We start from the raw sequence: 19096 nt of genomic DNA on the forward strand, positions 1-19096 counted from the left end.
AATATTCAATTATATGTTTTTAATATGAAAAAAGTAAAATACAATATATTTAAGCAATGAACAATATTTTTAATTTAAATGTATTATCAAACTGTTTATATATGTTTTATAATGACTGTATCTTAAAATAAATAAAAACACATCTTATTTAAGTAAATACAACAGATAAAATACAAAATATTGCCAGAAATAATTTTTGCGGTTTAAAATTCGATGATTTTTAAATAAATCTAAGCAGCTTAAAGTGAAATCAGCATTTATTTATCGCAGAATCTAACAAAAAAAATGATAAAAATTGAATTTATATAGCTTATAAACTTGTTTTTTATGTTTATAATAAGTTAATTATAGTCTGTTCTTAAAAAATCCATTCTAGCAAAACTTAAGTCATAATAATTTTTAACAAACGATAAATTTATTAATTTTAAGTTTTAGACCTTTTTGATAGTCCTAAAACTACGATAAAAAAAATCATTTAAAAATTAAGGGTATAAAAAAATAACAAATTTTGTAGATAAATCAAAAGAACAGGATTAAAAACTCTACTTATACAGCCTCAAAATATTAAAAAATACAAATACATGCCTATTATATAGATTTTGTGCCGAGATTCGTAATTTGTATTCTAGTATGACATAAAAATAGTGATATCAGTGTTATGATTGCTCTGCTAATAGGAAAATACCTTTAATCTATTCATGTATAATTTCTTTATATATCTAAAGGCATGGAAATCAAATATAGATTTCTAATATAAAGAATTTGGTTCTTAGGAGTTTTAGAGCAAAATATAAATTTTTATATATATGCTATATTATTTGCAATACCTATGTATAAAATGAAAAGTTTTTCGCGATACAAAACTAAATTCTATTTATATGTTATAATATATGTCGAAATTTTTCAATAAATTTCTTTCGAATTACATTAAAAATAAGAACATCTCTTAGCATACCATAATAAGAATTCGTGCTTGATAGGGGTAAACTGGTCTTTATTATTATAAAATATTGTAATACATGTTAAAAAGTAGGTTCCTATTATCTATAAAGAGAAAGAACAAATATAATTTTTTTATTGTCCTGTACGTCTCAGGTTTTGAATTTAGTTTTTTATTATAAACCATGTGAATAGTGCAAAGAGTAGTAATTCCTCTTTGTCATTTAAAGCTTTACTATTTTATTTCACACTCGATTTATCAAAACGTAAATCATTCTAGATGCATAACATTTCTTTTCTGATTATTTAAGTTATCCTAATTAATTTTACAAGTTTTTCAGACAGCCTTCTCATTAATTTTAGCGTATGGCATAAAAAAAGTTCGTATTTCAAAACATATAAAATACAAAATTAGATTAGATACAGAAATTGTAATTCCATGCTTTCTTTATAATTTTCTAGTTGAATTCAAAAAAATTAAATAAATTTTAACTCATTCTAATGTCAAAAATTTAAATAATTTTCCCTATATAGAATATTCGGAGAAACAATGAATCCATTAAAATCTAACAATTGTCTTATATTCATAAAATCATTGCTATATGGGGTATTTTGAGAAGCACTTGAAGTCTATCAAACTAAAAAAACATCTTAGGCAATAGAATCCATGCTTTATATATTTAATCTATTATTAAAGCCAAATAAAAAAAATAAATTGCGTAATTTAATTATTACCTACAAAATTTTTGTATGAGTTAGAATATAAAAAAAGATATATATCTATATATTGGTTCATAAATGCTTGAAAGCTATAAAATATTAAATTACTGTAAAATTTTTATATCTTTTTTTCCAAAAATATGAAAAAATGTAAATTTTGTATTTACCAGCTGTTTTAATAATTTTATAGCACTTTTTTTTCATTTTAAGTTATGTTTTTGTAATTTTTGATAAGTTTTCTGCCTTGAATTTACATATAAGTTTTGTAAAATAAATTTTACAGTTTGAATTATCCAATTATTGTTTACAATCAAAAAAATCCATATTTGAAAAAAGAAAAATTAAGCGTATAATTAAAATTGACATTTTTCGTGATATTTATTTGTGCTGTAAAAAAATAAGTTTTATTAACTTCCACATAAAAAATTAAGGACATATCTTTCCTTTTGTTACTTAAAACTAACAATTATGGTACATATCGGCACCAAGATTTGTTATTTTCCCGTATTAATACGAATTTAATCACAAGAAAGATTTTAATAAATTCAAATTTTTTATAAAATTAAGCAACTGATGTTGTAATATAATTATTTGATACATTCTTGCAGATTTATTGATAACCAAGGGTTTTAATATTAGATAGTTGTTCAGAAAAAGAAAATTTCGAAGTGTTACACTAAGATTAACCATAGGAATTCAAATATACTATATTTTATATATGCAGCAATTATTTCTTGTGATCATTCTATATAGTTATTTACAATATTTGGCTAGCTCTAAATTCATATATTTCGGGCCTCAGGACCCACGTCATAAAATGATCAGTCAAATCAAAGTTTTTGACTTTTGAAAAATGATCTGAAAAATTTTCACTTGCAATTATGTATAACCACGTAATATTTTAATCAACTTTTAGAGACAATAAGAGAATTATCAATAGAACACCACGGCTTTCTTTAGATCATAAAAATAAAATATTGAAGAGTCTTTTACTTTAATTAATTTAACCGCCTTTTCATAGTTTTCGAATTATTACATATTAGTTTCATTTACATTTAATATGTGTTTTTTAAGAAATTTAAAGTAGTTTATCGAATTAATTAATATGATTTTTCCATTTGGCACTTAATTAATTGATTAAAAGCTTTCTTGTGGTATCTTTTTTAAATTGCTTTTTAGTTATTAAATGGATAAAAGATATTAAATTAATTTTATGAATACAATTGGATAATTATATTTTTTATTAAATCGAATTTAGGGAAATTAACATTTATATAGTTTTTAATTATTGACATTGTGTTTATATTATAGTTCTTAGGTTGCAAATATATGTTAAAAAAAGAATATAAATGATTGAAAACAAGAACAATACCATATGTAATTACTTGGGATAGAGTGGTTACAAAATTTTATAAAAAATATGTTAGGGAGTATAAAATTACGGACGAAGTAGAAGAATACATACAAGCTCTCACACTTCGCAAGGCACTTGAACTCATCTCATTTGAGAGAAGAAGAGCAGTTGATGAAGATAGATCAGGGGAAGGTGCCAAAAGATGCATCAAAGAGTTATGCAATATTACGAATAAGCTGACCACGTCTAAATAGATAAAAATAAAATTAACCCATAAATAAAAAATACTAAATGATGATAGCAAATAATCCAATTAAATAATATTTTTTTTTTGATAATCCTATTTGTGTGTTGATTTATAGATACAATTTCAGGAATATTTTTTTTTGGACAGATACTTCACATATCTAAGTGCTTTTTGATAACAGTGATGTTCAATTATTCTTATTGCTAAAAATTATTAAATGATCGGCTTAAGTCAAATTATATTCGATATATACGGCGAGAATTCGGATATTTTTCAGTTAATATATTGTATTTTTATAACTTTGTATCTGATTGTTGCACTAATATTTCTACAATATATATTTTTGAAATATTCAAGTTAGAAAGTGCATTAATTATATATCAAAACTCAACACCATACACATACCATATTTTTTTCGTTAAATTTTTTTTAAAATTACAATCATTTATAGAAGGTTAGAAGATAAATCTCTATGATTAATCATTAAAAAGAAATTGTAAAAGCTGTTTTATAATTTTATATCAAAAATAAAGACAAATTGCTCAAGAAATAATGAATGTCTTCATTAAAAATATTTATTTATTGATGAAGGTGATTCTTTTCTACACTTTAACTTTTTTGTTTATGTTAAGAACGACATCTTCAAACTTTTCACTCTTCTCTATTAAATTATAAAAATTGATTCAAAAGTGTTGTTAGAATAAATAATATTTTCAATTAAGCAGTTTTCTAACAAATTAATTTTTTTTAAATAAGATACGATATTAATCTCTATAAGTAATTTTCTGTCAAATTTTAAGCATGTTAAATATTCAACAACTATAACAAAGTTTTGAAGTCTATAAAATGTGTTTAATCCAGTCCCATAATGAAGCAAGAGATACTAGATCACCTCTACAAATATGCATCCAGTTCAGATAGTGGCGATCCAGTGACCGAAATATTTTTTACAATATGCTCGTTGCCAAGTCTTGTTTATATGGCTGATCCGCTAGAAATCCGACGTTTATTGAGGACTTTCCTAGCTATATTTCGAAATACCGAGATACGCATAACATTATGTTCAGAAAAGAAAGATGTTGCGATGTTTCGTGAGATTTACCAGAATATTCTTCCAGTTTCGCAATTTTCAATTGAGTCCAGCCTCGCAGATTGTATAAGTGATATCATCGTTTTTGTTGATATAGTCGCGGTAAAGAACGTTCAAAACATCTACAGTTTTTGTTCGGACAGCCCTGATATGTTTGTTTTTGGGTGTACATCATCACCCTTTCTTTTTCATGATAATCACAATCGAGTTTTCAGTTCGCATGGTATTCAAACGACGTTTCATAGTATCACACCCGTTTTTAGTGATGGTAATCTAGCGCAGTATTACAATAATTTGATAGACTCAGCAAATATTATTCCTTTTATTGGATATAAAGAAGTGTTATCTTCTAAAAACGAATATAATGATTTACATCAATATGTATCAACTTTAGAAGGGGATTCCAAGCATCTTTTTGACTATCTTTTTCGGCATGATATATTTAGTGAAGAGTTCTTTGCTTCTTCTTTGGGAATAGATATTAGTGAAGTTCCTTGTTTTGTTTCAGACAAGTTGGTAATGTTACGTAAGCTCTTAACAATTTTGAAAAGTGGGCGAAACCTTGTTATAGTTCGTGGACTGCATACAAAATCTGTTCTTGAAAGTATATTTAATGATTTTGATTTTACTGTGGTAATCTTTACGGATTTTCAGACAAGAGAGATTAGTTTTGAAAATTTTAAGAGCTGTATTTTATTTGATTTTTTTCCAGTTAATACAAGCTTGCCGGTTTATATTTTTCTTGGTGGAATAGAAAAGGATTTTTTCAAGAAGTTGATAGCCGTTGAAGATATAATTGAAGAGAGTATTAAACCAGAGCTTAAGAAGATGGTAGGTGATTTGATTGTTGATGAAGAAGGAATGTCTGTTTTAGGCAGTGAGTTTCAGTGTGTTGATAATGAGACAGGCGTAGATGGTAAGGGTGGTGATGAAAACACCAAACAAAATAAGGATGATGGTGATGATAATTTTAAGGCTTTGAAGAATGGTATTAATTCTGATGCTATTGATGTATACAATAATATCAACAATAATGATAAAAGTAAAGATCCTGTTTTTTGCTTTCAGAATGATAATATTGATTTGATTTGCCTTGATACGGATAATATTATTACTAACGATAAAAAAGAACAGGTAAATGATCATATAGTTACAGGAAACCTTGATGAGGTAAATTATCACATTGTAGATAGAATTGATTGCAAAGATATTATAAAGGCAGGAAATAAAACAGATATTTTCCCATGTCATTTAGATGAAATAAACCATAATGAGAAGACAATTGAGAACGATGATGTCATTAGAAATCTAAAAGAAGCAATAATTTGGCCAAAAGATATTAAGTTGAATGGAATAAATGATGATACTGAGATACACGAAGATCATATTCGGGAAAAAGGGAATAGTGGTACATTAATTGGAAAATACATTGAACCGCATAGTTTAAATCCGCACAAAAACCTTTTAGTTCATGATAGTAAGTTTGAGAATTCAAGTGAAGACGCCATAAAAAAACGTAATGATATCAAGTTGTACGGTATAAATAAAAGTACAATATTTCACGACATTGAAATTCAGCTAAACAGTTTAGATGGAAATATTGGTTGTGTATCTACAGAGGATAATAGCCACAAGAATTCAGATAAAGATAATATATTCCATTTTAGTACCACTGATTTTGATGTAAGTAAGAAAGCTCGTATTGATTTAAGATCATTTGATCTAGGTGACAATGATATTATTGGAATGGGTTGTTTAAACAATGAAACATATATAAAAAATGAAGAATATGAATTTAGTAATTCTATAAAGAAATCTAAAGTATATAACAGTGATGTTAAATGTAAAGAAATCACGGGATATGATTTATCCAAATGTGTTTCTAAAAATTCTGGGTTAAATAAAAAAGAAAATAATTATGCGGGAAAAAAAGAGGCATTGCATAAATTAACCGGTAAATATTATGCGAAAAATCAATTTATTAATTCTAAATTTATTCAAAATAATATTATAGAACATGTTCCAGAACAGGTGAAAAGTATATATACAAAAGGAAATTATGAAAATAAAGAGGATGTCTCCATGAGTTTACTGTATCCTTATGATGTCCCAAATAGTATTATAGATGATGTAAATGAAGGATCTATACATAATAGCAGTATTTCATGCCGGAGCATTCAGATTAATAGTTTTGCAAATAGAGATGATGACTACACTGATAAATTTTCAAAATTGCAAAGGGAAAGTATCGATAATAATGCTACGAAATTAGGTATGAAAATTTATGATAATTGTAATAATTCTACAAAATTTAATATGGAAAGCATCGATAATAATAATGCTACAAAATTTAAAAGGGAATGTGACGATAATTGTAAATTAGATAGATATGATAATACTAATGAAGAAATACACCGCAGTGTACAGGATACCAAAAGAAAATGCCAAGATTTAAGGCTAGAAAGCACCATTGAAAATAAAAGTTTGTTTAATAAAGAGAACGAGAAAATGTATGAAAACCAGATAAAATCTAATGAAACAAAAGGAAGAAATCAAGACTCAAATGTATTAATTGAAAATTTAAAAGACGAAAAACGTATTTGGTGCACAGAAAATGAAAAGAATAAAAGTATGTATCATGAAGATGTAATAAATATAGAAAAAAAGAGAGAAACTGTGACTAAATTTATGATAAATCAGAATGATACACGAAGAAAAAATATACAAGAAGCATTTGATAACACATCAAAGAGAGAAACTGTGACTAAATTAATGATAAATCAGAATGATACACGAAGAAAAAATATACAAGAAGCATTCGATGACACATCAAAGAGAGAAACAGGGACTAAATTTATGATAAATCATAATGATATAAGAAGAAAAAATATACAAGAAGCATTCGATAACACATCAAAGAGAGAAATCAGAAAATCATCCAACGAAAGTATTCATATTTTTAAGATTCTTATGGAAGAAAATATATTCCCAGAATTAAAAAAAAAGTTAAACGGGATATATGAAAGCATTAGAACCAAAGATAACACGGCTTTTATTTCAATCAATATTCAAGAACCCCTGATTGCATCTATGTATCTCAATCAAATATTCAATGTTCCGGTATTGCACTCCTCATTGCCAACGAATACTATTAGTTATATTTCTGTTTATAAGGTTTCTTTTGGTCATGTAAACTATTATGACAGTTTTGTTCCCTATAAAGAATTTAATGGTATGGGGCATATATTTTTTTATCAGTCACACATAATATTCGTTTATTTTTCGGAAGTTGTGAACCTTCGAGTTGATTTTGAAAGGAAAATTTTTGAGAAGAATGGATTTTTTACGATGAACGAAAAGGGTATGTTCGATCTATTTTTTACATTGAAGAATTCACCCAAGATATTTATTCTCAAGCAACAAAGTATACAACGAGAAGAAGAATTAATAAATATGGATTTTTCTAAAAAATATCACGTTATCGATGATCTGGAGTGGCAGAGATGCTCTTCCTATGAACTTTCACCATATTTCGAATATTTCTATGATGTGAAGTTTAGTATAGACCTCAATAGCATATCAAAGAACGATTCTTCCAAATCACCTATCCTCAGTGGTAATCTTTTAAGGTTGTCTAAATTAGCGCAGAAAAATACATTGACTCCAAAATCTGATATCATTTCGGGTACAGGTGAAGCTTGTGAAAGCAGTAACTACCATCTGAACAAACAAAACCCAATTAATACGGGCTTAAAAACAAGTATATACTTGAATAAAAACGGTAATAGTGCCCATATTGAGAGTAATGATACTACCGTAAACAAGGAATATATTTCAGTAACTGCCTCGACAAATAATAGTAATTTTGATCATAATAGAAATAATACAGAAAAAATTCATGATCATTTTAAGAAAAGGAATAAGATTATTCTCAGTGATATAGATGATACACAAATAAATGTCTCTAGTCACGTACGTTTGGAGAAAAATAGAAGTGAAAGCATTGAATTTTTGAATACGTGCAATTCATATGTGGTCCATAATAATAGTTTTAATAAAATAAATGAAAGTCGAATAGATGCTCTTAATTATGGAATTAAAGGGATTAATGCTTCAGATATAAGTTTGATGAAAGACAAAAGCTCTATAAAATCAGATGCAAATGAAAGTTTTATTGGTAAAGAGATTACAATGGAAACTGTAAAGGATAATATTGGACTAAGAGTTCCAAAGAACACAGAATCTATAAGATCAGATGCAAATGAAAGTTTTATTTGTAAAGAGAACACAAGGGAAACGTTAAAGGATAAAATTGGACTAAGACTTCCAAAGAACACAGACTCTATAAGATCAGATGCAAATGAAAGTTTTATTGGCAAAGAGAACACAAGGGAAACTATAAAGGATAATATTGGACTAATAGTTTCAAAGAACACAGAATCTTTAAACAAATGTAGCCTTATGGCCAAAAAAGAAAGTAAAATATATCATCTTGAAAATTTAACCCACTACAGTTTTTTGGCACAACCAATAATAAGCAGGCTTCTGACGTATGATGCCAATTTTGCATTTAGCAGAATCAAAAACAATTTAAGATCCGGGATTACACTTAAAGACATAAAGGAAAGATGCGTGGAAAAATTAGATTTTGATGATTTTTACTTATTAATGCACCTATTGTCGAAGAAGGGAAGATTTTTTGATAACCGAATGTTTGATTATCAGATGCTTGAGTACCTTTTGAATGTTAATATACACGATTTCGTAATTTATTTTAATACATATCTTAAGAATCGATTTGTTGATCTAAGGCATATTTTCGAGAAATATCGTATATCCCACAGTAGATCTTCAATGAAGGCAAAGCAGAGGCTTGTCAAGGATGCAGTTAAAAGGAAGAATATGGTTAGAACTCTTGTTGTAACACCAATGAATGTGATTTGTGAGTACCCGTCATATTCTTTGAGCAATCGAGTAATTCGAGAATTTGATGGGGATAAATTTATAAGGGTATCTTTCAAGGAGGAAGACGGTAATCTTTTAAAGAAGAATCAGAAGTCAGATATGACACTTGCATATGAAAATGTAAAGAGAATGATGAGAAAGGGAATAGTGATAGGAAATAGGAAGTATTTCTTTCTAGCAATGTCTGCCTCGCAGCTAAAGCTCCATTCAGCTTGGTTTATATTCCCGTATATGGATGATGATAGAAATGAAGGAACACTTATTGGTAGTGACTATGTGAGATCTTGGTTAGGTGATTTCAAGGCCATAAAGAACATTGGAAAGTATGCAGTAAGACTTGGACAGGCATTGTCCTCGACTTTTAAAACGGTAGATATCGACACAATTATTGACTTACCAGATATTGAACGAAATGGTTATTGTTTTAGTGATGGAATAGGGAGAATAGATGAAACATTGGCCAAGGAACTTACTCAATATTTAAAGACAAAAGAAATACCGAGTGCGTTTCAAATAAGAATAGGTGGATATAAGGGTGTAGTTTCTTTATACAAAGATATGAGAGCAGATAAATACAAAAATTCAATATTATATGATGAAATTGAAGCTGAATATGTAAAACCCAATTCAGAAAATGAAGTGGATGAAAGAAAAACAAATGAAAAAGAATATAATAGTATGATCAGAGCTACTATGATTAATACAGGGGGTGTAAATTATAATGGTGGTAGCAGAAATAAAAGTTATAATTTGCATACCAGCAATGAAAGTTCTAATATCGTTGCTACACAAGAAAATATGAATCCCAATATCATTTCTATACAGGAAAATAAGAATCCTAATATCATTGCTATACAAGAAAATATACATTACAATATCAATTATGAAGAAAATAATAATTCCAATATCATTTCTATACGAGAAAATATGAATCCTAATATCATTTCTGTACAAGAAAATAAGCATTACAGTATCAATTATGAAGAAAATAAGAATCCTAATATCATTGCTATACAAGAAAATATACATTACAATATCAATTATGAAGAAAATAATAATTCCAATATCATTTCTATACGAGAAAATATGAATCCTAATATCATTTCTGTACAAGAAAATAAGCATTACAGTATCAATTATGAAGAAAATATGAATCCTAATATCATTTCTATACAAGAAAATAAGCATTACAGTATCAATTATGAAGAAAATATGAATCCTAATATCATTTCTATACAAGAAAATATGAATCCTAATATCATTTCTATACAAGAAAATATACATTACAATATTAATGACGAAGAAAATATGCATTACAATACAATGAATCAAATGAAAGAAAACCCCATATTATTAGATGAGAAAAAAACAAATAATTATATGTACAATAATTTAGAGGAAATGAATTTTTCAAATGGGGAGCGAGCTAGAAAGAATCGATCAGCAAGCGAGTCAAAAAAAACATTATTTTTGAGAACCTCCATGAAAAAATTTGATTCGTTGCACATGGGACTCGAAGTAGTAACCTACTCCCAGTATATACCATGTCATCTTAACCGGCAAATAATAATAATCCTCGAGTCACTAGGTATAGATGGGAAGATATTTATGGAACTTCAGGATCAGTTTATAAAGCGTTTTATGTTTAATGATGGATCCGTTTTTATAAAAAAGTACATTTCGGACATCAATTTTGACGAGCATGATATGAAAGAGAGATTTTTATTGAGTCTTCTATCGCCTGTTATAGATCGGGGTATTAGTGATTTGATGATTAAGAGTAAAGTTTTTATATGCAAGGGAAGATTACTTATGGGTATTCTCGATGAATATGACTGTTTAGAAGAGAACGAAGTGTTTATTCAGTATAGTCCATGTGGTGCAGAATGTATTGATAAAGATTGTAAAAAGAATGAATATTCTAATGAATCAATATCAAATGATACTACCCGACCAACTTCGATTTATTCAGGCGTAAATATTGCCATTGGAACGATTGCAATCGCTAAGAATCCATGTCTTCATCCAGGAGATGTAAGAATCGTAAAAGGTGTAAAAAAAGAGCCTCTCATCCATCTCAAAGATGTTGTGGTTTTCTCGAGGAAAGGAAAAAGACCAATATTTAATATGTGCAGTGGTAGTGATCTTGACGGTGATCAGTATTTTTGTACATGGGATGAAAAACTAATACCTAAAAAGACAGTCGAACCTGACACTTATGCCTCGAATACCGCGTTGTATAAAGAAATCGTACGACTGGATGACATAATTAACTTTTATATAAAGTTCATGCGGGATAATCAACTAGGACTTATTGCAAACGCACATCTTGCAATTTCAGACAAGCTTAAAGATGGCGTTCTAGAGCCAGAATGTATTCGCCTTGCTAGGCTTTTTAATCTAGGGGTAGATTTTCCTAAAACAGGATTTGTAGCCAGGCTTCCTGATGATCTTATTCCAAACGAGTATCCCGATTTTATGGAGAATTCTAAAGAAACCAGCTCTTCTGGAAGAAGTACAAAAACCTTTACAAAGAGATCATATTATAAAAGTGAAAAGGTTCTTGGCAAAATGTACCGAAGATGCTCATTGATAAGTAATACAATATTTTTTGAATGTATATGTATGCAAAAGCCTTCCACATACCTTTCAATGTTTTATGGATTTGAATGCATAAGCAAAAAAATGAAAGCTATGCATGATAATTACCATGTAAGTTCAACGAACATTTTTAATCCATCAAATGTGCAAGAAAGGGCTATTATTACCAATAACAATTTACCATGCGTTTCGAAGACTACAAATAACAACAAAATGGGTATCAATGATAATGTAACATCTGATATTGATACTAACAATAAGATAGTATATAATTGCAATTCAACAACTACAAACAACAAAAAAATGAGCATCAATGATAATGATAGATCCGATATTGATACTAACAATAAGATAGTATATCATGGTAATTCAACAACTACAAACAACAAAAAACTGAGCATCAATTCTAATGTAAGATCCGATATTGATACTAACAATAAGATAATATATCATGGTAATTCAACAACTACAAACAACAAAAAAATATGTATCAATGATGAAAACCTGGAAATTATTCAAAAAGTAAAAAAATTTGAGGGCGAATCAAAGCATATATTTCAACTGTATAAACAAGAAGTTATGGCTCTCATGAAGAGATTTAACTATAAATCAGAAGCTGAAGCTTTCCTTGGGTTTACAAAGGATGAGGAAATTGAAAAAGGAATACATCCATACCTCAAAGATATAACCCGAAAATACACAAATATTTTTTACAAGAATACAAAAAATGATCATTTGGTTTATAAGGCTTTGGCATGGTACAAAGCATCCATTGAAAAATGTGAAGAGAATATCCTTTCCTTTGGCTGGCTAGGATTTGATGTAATAAAGAAAAATCAGGAAATATTTAAAAAATATAAGAGCATAAATATCACAAACAAGTCAATAAACAGATATGAAGCCATAAACAGCCAAGAAGACGTTTTATTTATTAAAGAAAAAAATTTCGGTTGCTCAATAGAAACTGCAAGAAGAAGTAAGGTTGATTATGACGCACCAAATGAAGATTCCAAATTAGAAAACGTGAAAGAAATCTTAAGAAAAAAATTTATACCATACGAAATTTGTAAAATGTGTCCAAGAATTATTTTTGTAGATTCTTGCTATAGGAAACATATAAACACCCTAGGTAGTGTTAAATTCACAGACACATATTTGTATCTAAGTAACTATAACTGTATTTTCGAATTCACACTTTCTAATATTTACAAGAAATATAGTAAATACATAAATGATTGCCCACTTATAAATGAAATATTCCTTATTTTATTGTCACTACGATTTTTTACCCTAGAAAGACCAGGGTGTATAATCGAATTTATGATCCTTCTCTCCCACATGATAAATACAAATTCAAACATTGAAAACACACGAACTAGTATTTCCAGATTTCTAGCTGACCTAAGTAAGTTTTCATACGATGAGGACATTCTTAACAATTTAAACATAACCCAGAACTCTATCAGAGATAACCCCATAAATAACAACAAGCTATATAAAAACGATGATAATAATATCAACAATAATGCCATTTCTTACATAAATGATAGAAAATGTGGTTTAAATAATGGTGTGCATCTCAGTAAAGAACGTTTGGAACAACCATGCTCAAATTCAATTGAATCTATACTCGAAAAAACGAAAATAAATATCAAAATATGGTTATTAGGTAGCAACAAAGAACGAAGAGGAAATATCTTGTTTTCAGCCGCTTTTATTCTTTCTTCAAAACATAAAATATCATCAAAGTTATTAGCAGGGGAAAATGTTTTTTTAAAAACCAAAAAAGACGCTGATTCATCTAAAAACAACACAGGCGACAATAAAAAACAGATTTCATACCGCAGAAAACCATTTGATTTTAGCATAGTTGGGATGTTTGACGAATATGATTCCATATACCTTAATAATTACAATGGCCCATCAAATGTATCACATAAAAGATTTAAAAAATATTTTCCTCTTCTGAATAACCCCGGGAAATGTAGCATCGAAAACTATAAAGACAGCTTAAGAGGATTTATGGTAAATAATATTGGAAATGGAATAACACCACGCCACTGCTACTATATAACAATAAACATTACACCAGGGCATCTTTATTTCTATAATCTAAAACCAGAATACATCAACAATAACATCGAAATCAAGAAATTCGTAGAAAACATGACATTTGGTAGCGTAGACCTCAGGGGAGACATATCTTTTGATGTTGATAAAATATTTTCGTATTTTCATAATAACCACGAACTAATCGGAATAGAAAGGGAAGCGTACATCGAAAAAAATAAATTAGAAGTTTTAGATACGGAAACACACCATGAACTATCAATAAGAATGGGAAACATCACATACACAATCTATTATATAGAAGAAAGCGACAAAGATAAGAGTAAAAAACTCGTAAGGATAGCAAAGAAAAGATCTATCAGCGGAAAATATATGATTTGCAACACAAAATCAAAAATTAAAAATACATCCAATGATTCCATGTTCGAAATCTTAAAAGAAGAAATTTTGTATCATCCCGACGAAAAAATCGATATGCTTACGTTTGAAGAAAGGAAATTTTTAAACATAACATATGAAGACGAAAATGTATCTAACGACTTTCAAAAATCAAAATTTAAGATTGATGGAATCTTCGGAAAGTGTATAGAAATCAGGCTCGAGATAAAATCTATAGTTATATTAACCAAAAAGGGCAATCAACGCACTACAATAAATAAAAACGAAGAAACACAAAAATCAATTTATAGTAAAGAAATAAGCGAAAACAGAGCAATTTATGTAAAAAAATACCAAACTGACAAGCAAAGCATCGAAATAATAATGCGAAGAATATACACCAAAATACCAAACCAAAACAAACTTGCATTCTCCAGAGTCGAACAAAATTGTAGAGGAAGGGTCGAAAAGGTACTAAGAAACATGGAGTTTAAAGCCTTCGATAGTTTATTTGAAGATACATGGGAAATTTACAAAGAATTCTTCGCCAACAATTAGTAGAATGGAATTTAAAGCCTTCGATAGTTTATTCGAAGATACATGGGAAATTTACAAAGAATTCTTCGCTAACAATTAGTAGAATGGAATTTAAAGCCTTCGATAGTTTATTCGAAGATACATGGGAAATTTACAAAGAATTCTTCGCCAACAATTAGTAGAATGGAATTTAAAGCCTTCGATAGTTTATTCGAAGATACATGGGAAATTTACAAAGAATTCTTCGCTAACAATTAGTAGAAAATTAAGCTGCAAATAATATGTCATACTTCTTGAAATCATTTTATAATAAAAAAAAGTTATTCATTAACCAATGGAATTCAGCAACAATATTACTCAAACTTCCATTCTAATAAAAAATAAATATATTATATACCAATAACTAAGTAAATCACAATCATCCTATAGTTTTTGCAAAATACATGCGAGAGATTCCACTTCAATTTATATTTTACAATCACTTATAGTTTTTGCGTAATTTTTGAAAGAAAGTCTACATCAATAAAAGAAATCACAACAATTCTATAGTTTTTTACAGAAAGTCTGTATAAGTAACGTAAATCACAATCATCCTGTAGTTTTTGCATAATTTTTGTAAGAAAGTCTACATAAGATAAATAAATCATAATCATCCTATAGTTTTTGCAAAATGCATGCTAAAAAATTACATTTCAATAATTAAGTAAACTAAAATCATAGCAGGTGCTATTATATAAAATATAAGGGTTGATTGATTAGAATTAAAAGAAAAATACTCTTTTAAATGATACTCAATATAATATGATAAAATAGATCCTCTTATTTCAAAATTTATTCTTCTTAAGTGTCTCCAGATGGTAAAAATAATACAAAAATAGGTCTAAAATAAAGTACAAACATTAAAAATTACTTATTTCATGGGGAAACTTAAGTAGCAATATAAAATAGCAGTTAACAGTGTAGATGTAATAAAATATTATTGGTGGCATACGAAATCTTCTATTAACTTAAAATTCTACATTTTTATTAATAAATGTATTACCGAATGAACGATGTAAATAGTAAATGGAAGCGAAGATAGTTTCTAGCATAAGGAAAATAATTCATCAAGTAACAATAAAAATTACATATAAAATATTATTTAGTATAATTCTACAACCAATAAAACAATGCAAAATCAGAAAGCATCAAGAGAATCATATAATATATTAAATTATTTGTGTTTGTGAAGCCATCAGCACGAGTTTAAATACAACACATAATTTACTATATCAATATTATTTAAAAAAACAAATACAGGTATGGGTTTTAGGAAAGTTATCTAAAGATTATAATTACAGTGAATTTAGGTATCTGCAATAATCGTAAAGGCAAATGATTATAAAAACGATATATTTTATAAAAAACAAAATTTATTATATAATCTGGCAAAAACTAGATTATTCGTAGCTCTATACATTTATTGCCTACAAGCAAGCGAATAGGTTTTATTAGTATACTAAATAAATAAAATACACAACTACGCTCATCAGTATTTTTATACCATACAAAAAGCACAGATTTTGCTCAATTACATATATAATTTCCATGGATTTTATATAATGTACATATAAATACAATAGTCGCTACAATAGCATAGATCGTGAAAAAAGATACTCTACACATGTACGCATTAAAAGTTTCTACTGCCTTTTTCTTTTATTATAGACGTTGCTTCTGTATTTTGTTTGTAATATAAAAACTGAATCTAAAAGTCAATGCAATAACAATGCACATTACATTTATGCCAAATACTAAACAATATACCCTTTGCTCGTTATACTTAATGTGCCATATAACTCCATTAAAATTTTTCTTTCTTTGCATATATTGTGGTTTGTTTGACATTAAGACTATATAAAATTTACACACTTTTACTGATAAATTTTTTGTTGCTTACAATTATTATTACTGCATAAAATACGATTTCAACATCCAATAGGTTTTTTTTGTATATTAATTCTACGAGTGTTTTATTAGTAGAGATTTTCTAAACATAAATGCAGGAAAAGTAATCTCTCTTCTAAATTGGCTGCAAACTTGCATGGAATTTTCATAATATATTCTGGGATGCTTAATAGATAATAGATATGGAATATTATTACTCATAACATAATGTATATAGGATGGTATATTTGAGCCGGTTTATCTATCATTAAAAGCATTTGTGTACCAATAGAAAACTCGATAAATTTTCATTATTTTAATCCTTAAAAAAATGTTAAAAAAACCAAGTATACCCTAAAATCATTAGAAAAATCAGAAAAATTTATAAAATACTTCAATTGACATTTTGTAGATTTCTTCACAGGCATTAGTAAGGCTTTCTTACAACTAAAGATGATTATATGAGCAGGTTTATGAGTTACTGATGTAAAAAGTGATATAAATATTAAAAAGCCTAATAATTTATCATTCCGCCTGGATTAAGATACCAGAAAAATAAAATTATGCTTTTTAGGATAACATTATTTAAAATCAAATTAGAAAAGATGATAAAACCCAAAAAATTGTTTATATAGTCAAAATGCGCCAGTAATAATAAAAAAATAAATCTTAAAGATAAATAATCTCTGAAGATGTTAAGATATCATCCTTTATTATTTTAGGTTCCGACCTCGTCCTCCTTCCAAGCGTCTAGCCTACCTACTTTTTAGCGAAAAAATACTCTTAACCATACCAGTTAACGTATTTTTATATTATTCAAGTAGAAATTATTTTTACATGCTTTTTAATTTTAGATTCCCTTGAAAAAATTGCACTTTTATATAGTTCAATATTGTCTTTCTGTGATACTCTTTCACTATCTTTATAAGTTCAAACCCATACTTCTGATATTTTATTTTCTATTCTCTTTCATAACATTAAAAGTCTTAAATCTCTATTTTTCCAAAGGCAGCATGCGATCTTATTTTTATCTAATCATGGTATTTCTTGTTATACATTTTAGTAGGTTGCACTATTTTGTAACTTAATGATTTTTTTATCATAATTTATCATTTAACATGTTTCAGAATTATTTTTTTAACACCTTCGTTACTTTCATGACATTCTACACTAAAAATATTATCTATAACTCTAACTGTAAACATATAATTCTAATAACATTATTTAATAACTATTTTTCTAAATTTTTTTAAATTCTTCAGAATAATAACAACACACAAACCAGTCTTGCACAGCTAAATTTATTTCCTAAGCTATATTATACAAAATTTCGACCACTCGTCCTCGAAAAGTAATAAAAACCAATCAGAATGCATGATTCTTTTCTTAACTAAAAAATGGATCTAAAGCTGTTCTTACATATGTATGTCATAACTACATACTCTGGAGGAACTTGAGTTTTATCATAAATTTGGAACTTTTCACTCAAGGTGAATGTTTTTTTCTGTTTTTATATAAAATGACAAATAATATAGTTTTAGATCGCATAATATGAGTGCAATATACAACATATTTCGTTTTCTTAATAATTTTCCTTCATATTTGGTATTTGTAGAATTCACTTATCCTACGATTATAAAACCGCCGGTCTCACTTTATTCTAATTTTCCCCAATATTTTTTGTATATTTTGCACATCATAATTTAGGCTTGATAAATTATTTTCTTTCATATTTGCCCCTACATACTACGGCAAATAAACATTTTAACCATTTCTTATAATAATTTTATAAATCTGAATACTTCATATAATGCAAATAACAATAGATCACATGGAACCACGAAAGGTCAAGACGTGCAAGAGCTTATAGAGGCGGATTTAAATATCCGAGAATTGGAAAGTGTGGATAAGTGCTAGTCTATCGGTAGAAGAGTCGGAAATATTTTTTGTTGAAGATAAACAGACACAAAGAAGTTAGAACTGTAGATATTCCAACTTAATGGAAATATGCTTTTGTGGTTTTTTTAGGAATAATCTAGTATATATAAACAAATCTGTCAGTAAATCGTGAAGAATTTTTGGAAATTTTTAGAATGAAAAAACACAAAAAAATGGAGATAAAGAGATTTTAATAAAAAAATTGGTAATAAAGAAAGAACATGATATAAGAAAAGTGTTGGCTTTGTTTAAAGCGAAAAAAATATAACTGCTATGATGAGAAAACAAGGTAAGTAAGAAGATTGGGAAGCTACATATTCAATAGGGTATT

At 27.7% G+C, this 19096-nt stretch overlaps 1 protein-coding gene across 1 annotated transcript; it reads left to right on the forward strand.

Annotated features, from left to right (window-relative positions):
- The first annotated feature begins 9414 nt into the window (after nucleotides 1-9414).
- LOC147063121 (uncharacterized) lies at nucleotides 9415-17581 on the forward strand. The gene is made up of 3 exons (XM_085960159.1): nucleotides 9415-9580; nucleotides 11345-11830; nucleotides 17550-17581. The coding sequence occupies exons 1-3, from the start codon at nucleotides 9415-9417 to the stop codon at nucleotides 17579-17581; spliced, it is 684 nt and encodes a 227-aa protein (XP_085816285.1).
- Nucleotides 17582-19096: the final 1515 nt, after the last annotated feature.

This window comes from Rhyacophila brunnea, unplaced genomic scaffold (genome assembly GCF_057557595.1).
Source record: "Rhyacophila brunnea isolate RB1 unplaced genomic scaffold, BYU_Rbru_1.0 scaffold_96, whole genome shotgun sequence".
In the NCBI taxonomy this organism is placed as follows: domain Eukaryota; kingdom Metazoa; phylum Arthropoda; class Insecta; order Trichoptera; family Rhyacophilidae; genus Rhyacophila; species Rhyacophila brunnea.

Excerpts from the sequence above, each read along its gene's own strand:
- LOC147063121 (XM_085960159.1), top strand. The coding sequence starts at position 9,415 with ATGACACTTGCATATGAAAATGTAAAGAGAATGATGAGAAAGGGAATA. Across the intron at positions 9,581-11,344 it reads AAATGAAGGAACACTTATTG|GAGATGTAAGAATCGTAAAA; the intron begins GTAGTGACTATG and ends GTCTTCATCCAG. Across the intron at positions 11,831-17,549 it reads AACCAGCTCTTCTGGAAGAA|GTTCCGACCTCGTCCTCCTT; the intron begins GTACAAAAACCT and ends TTATTATTTTAG.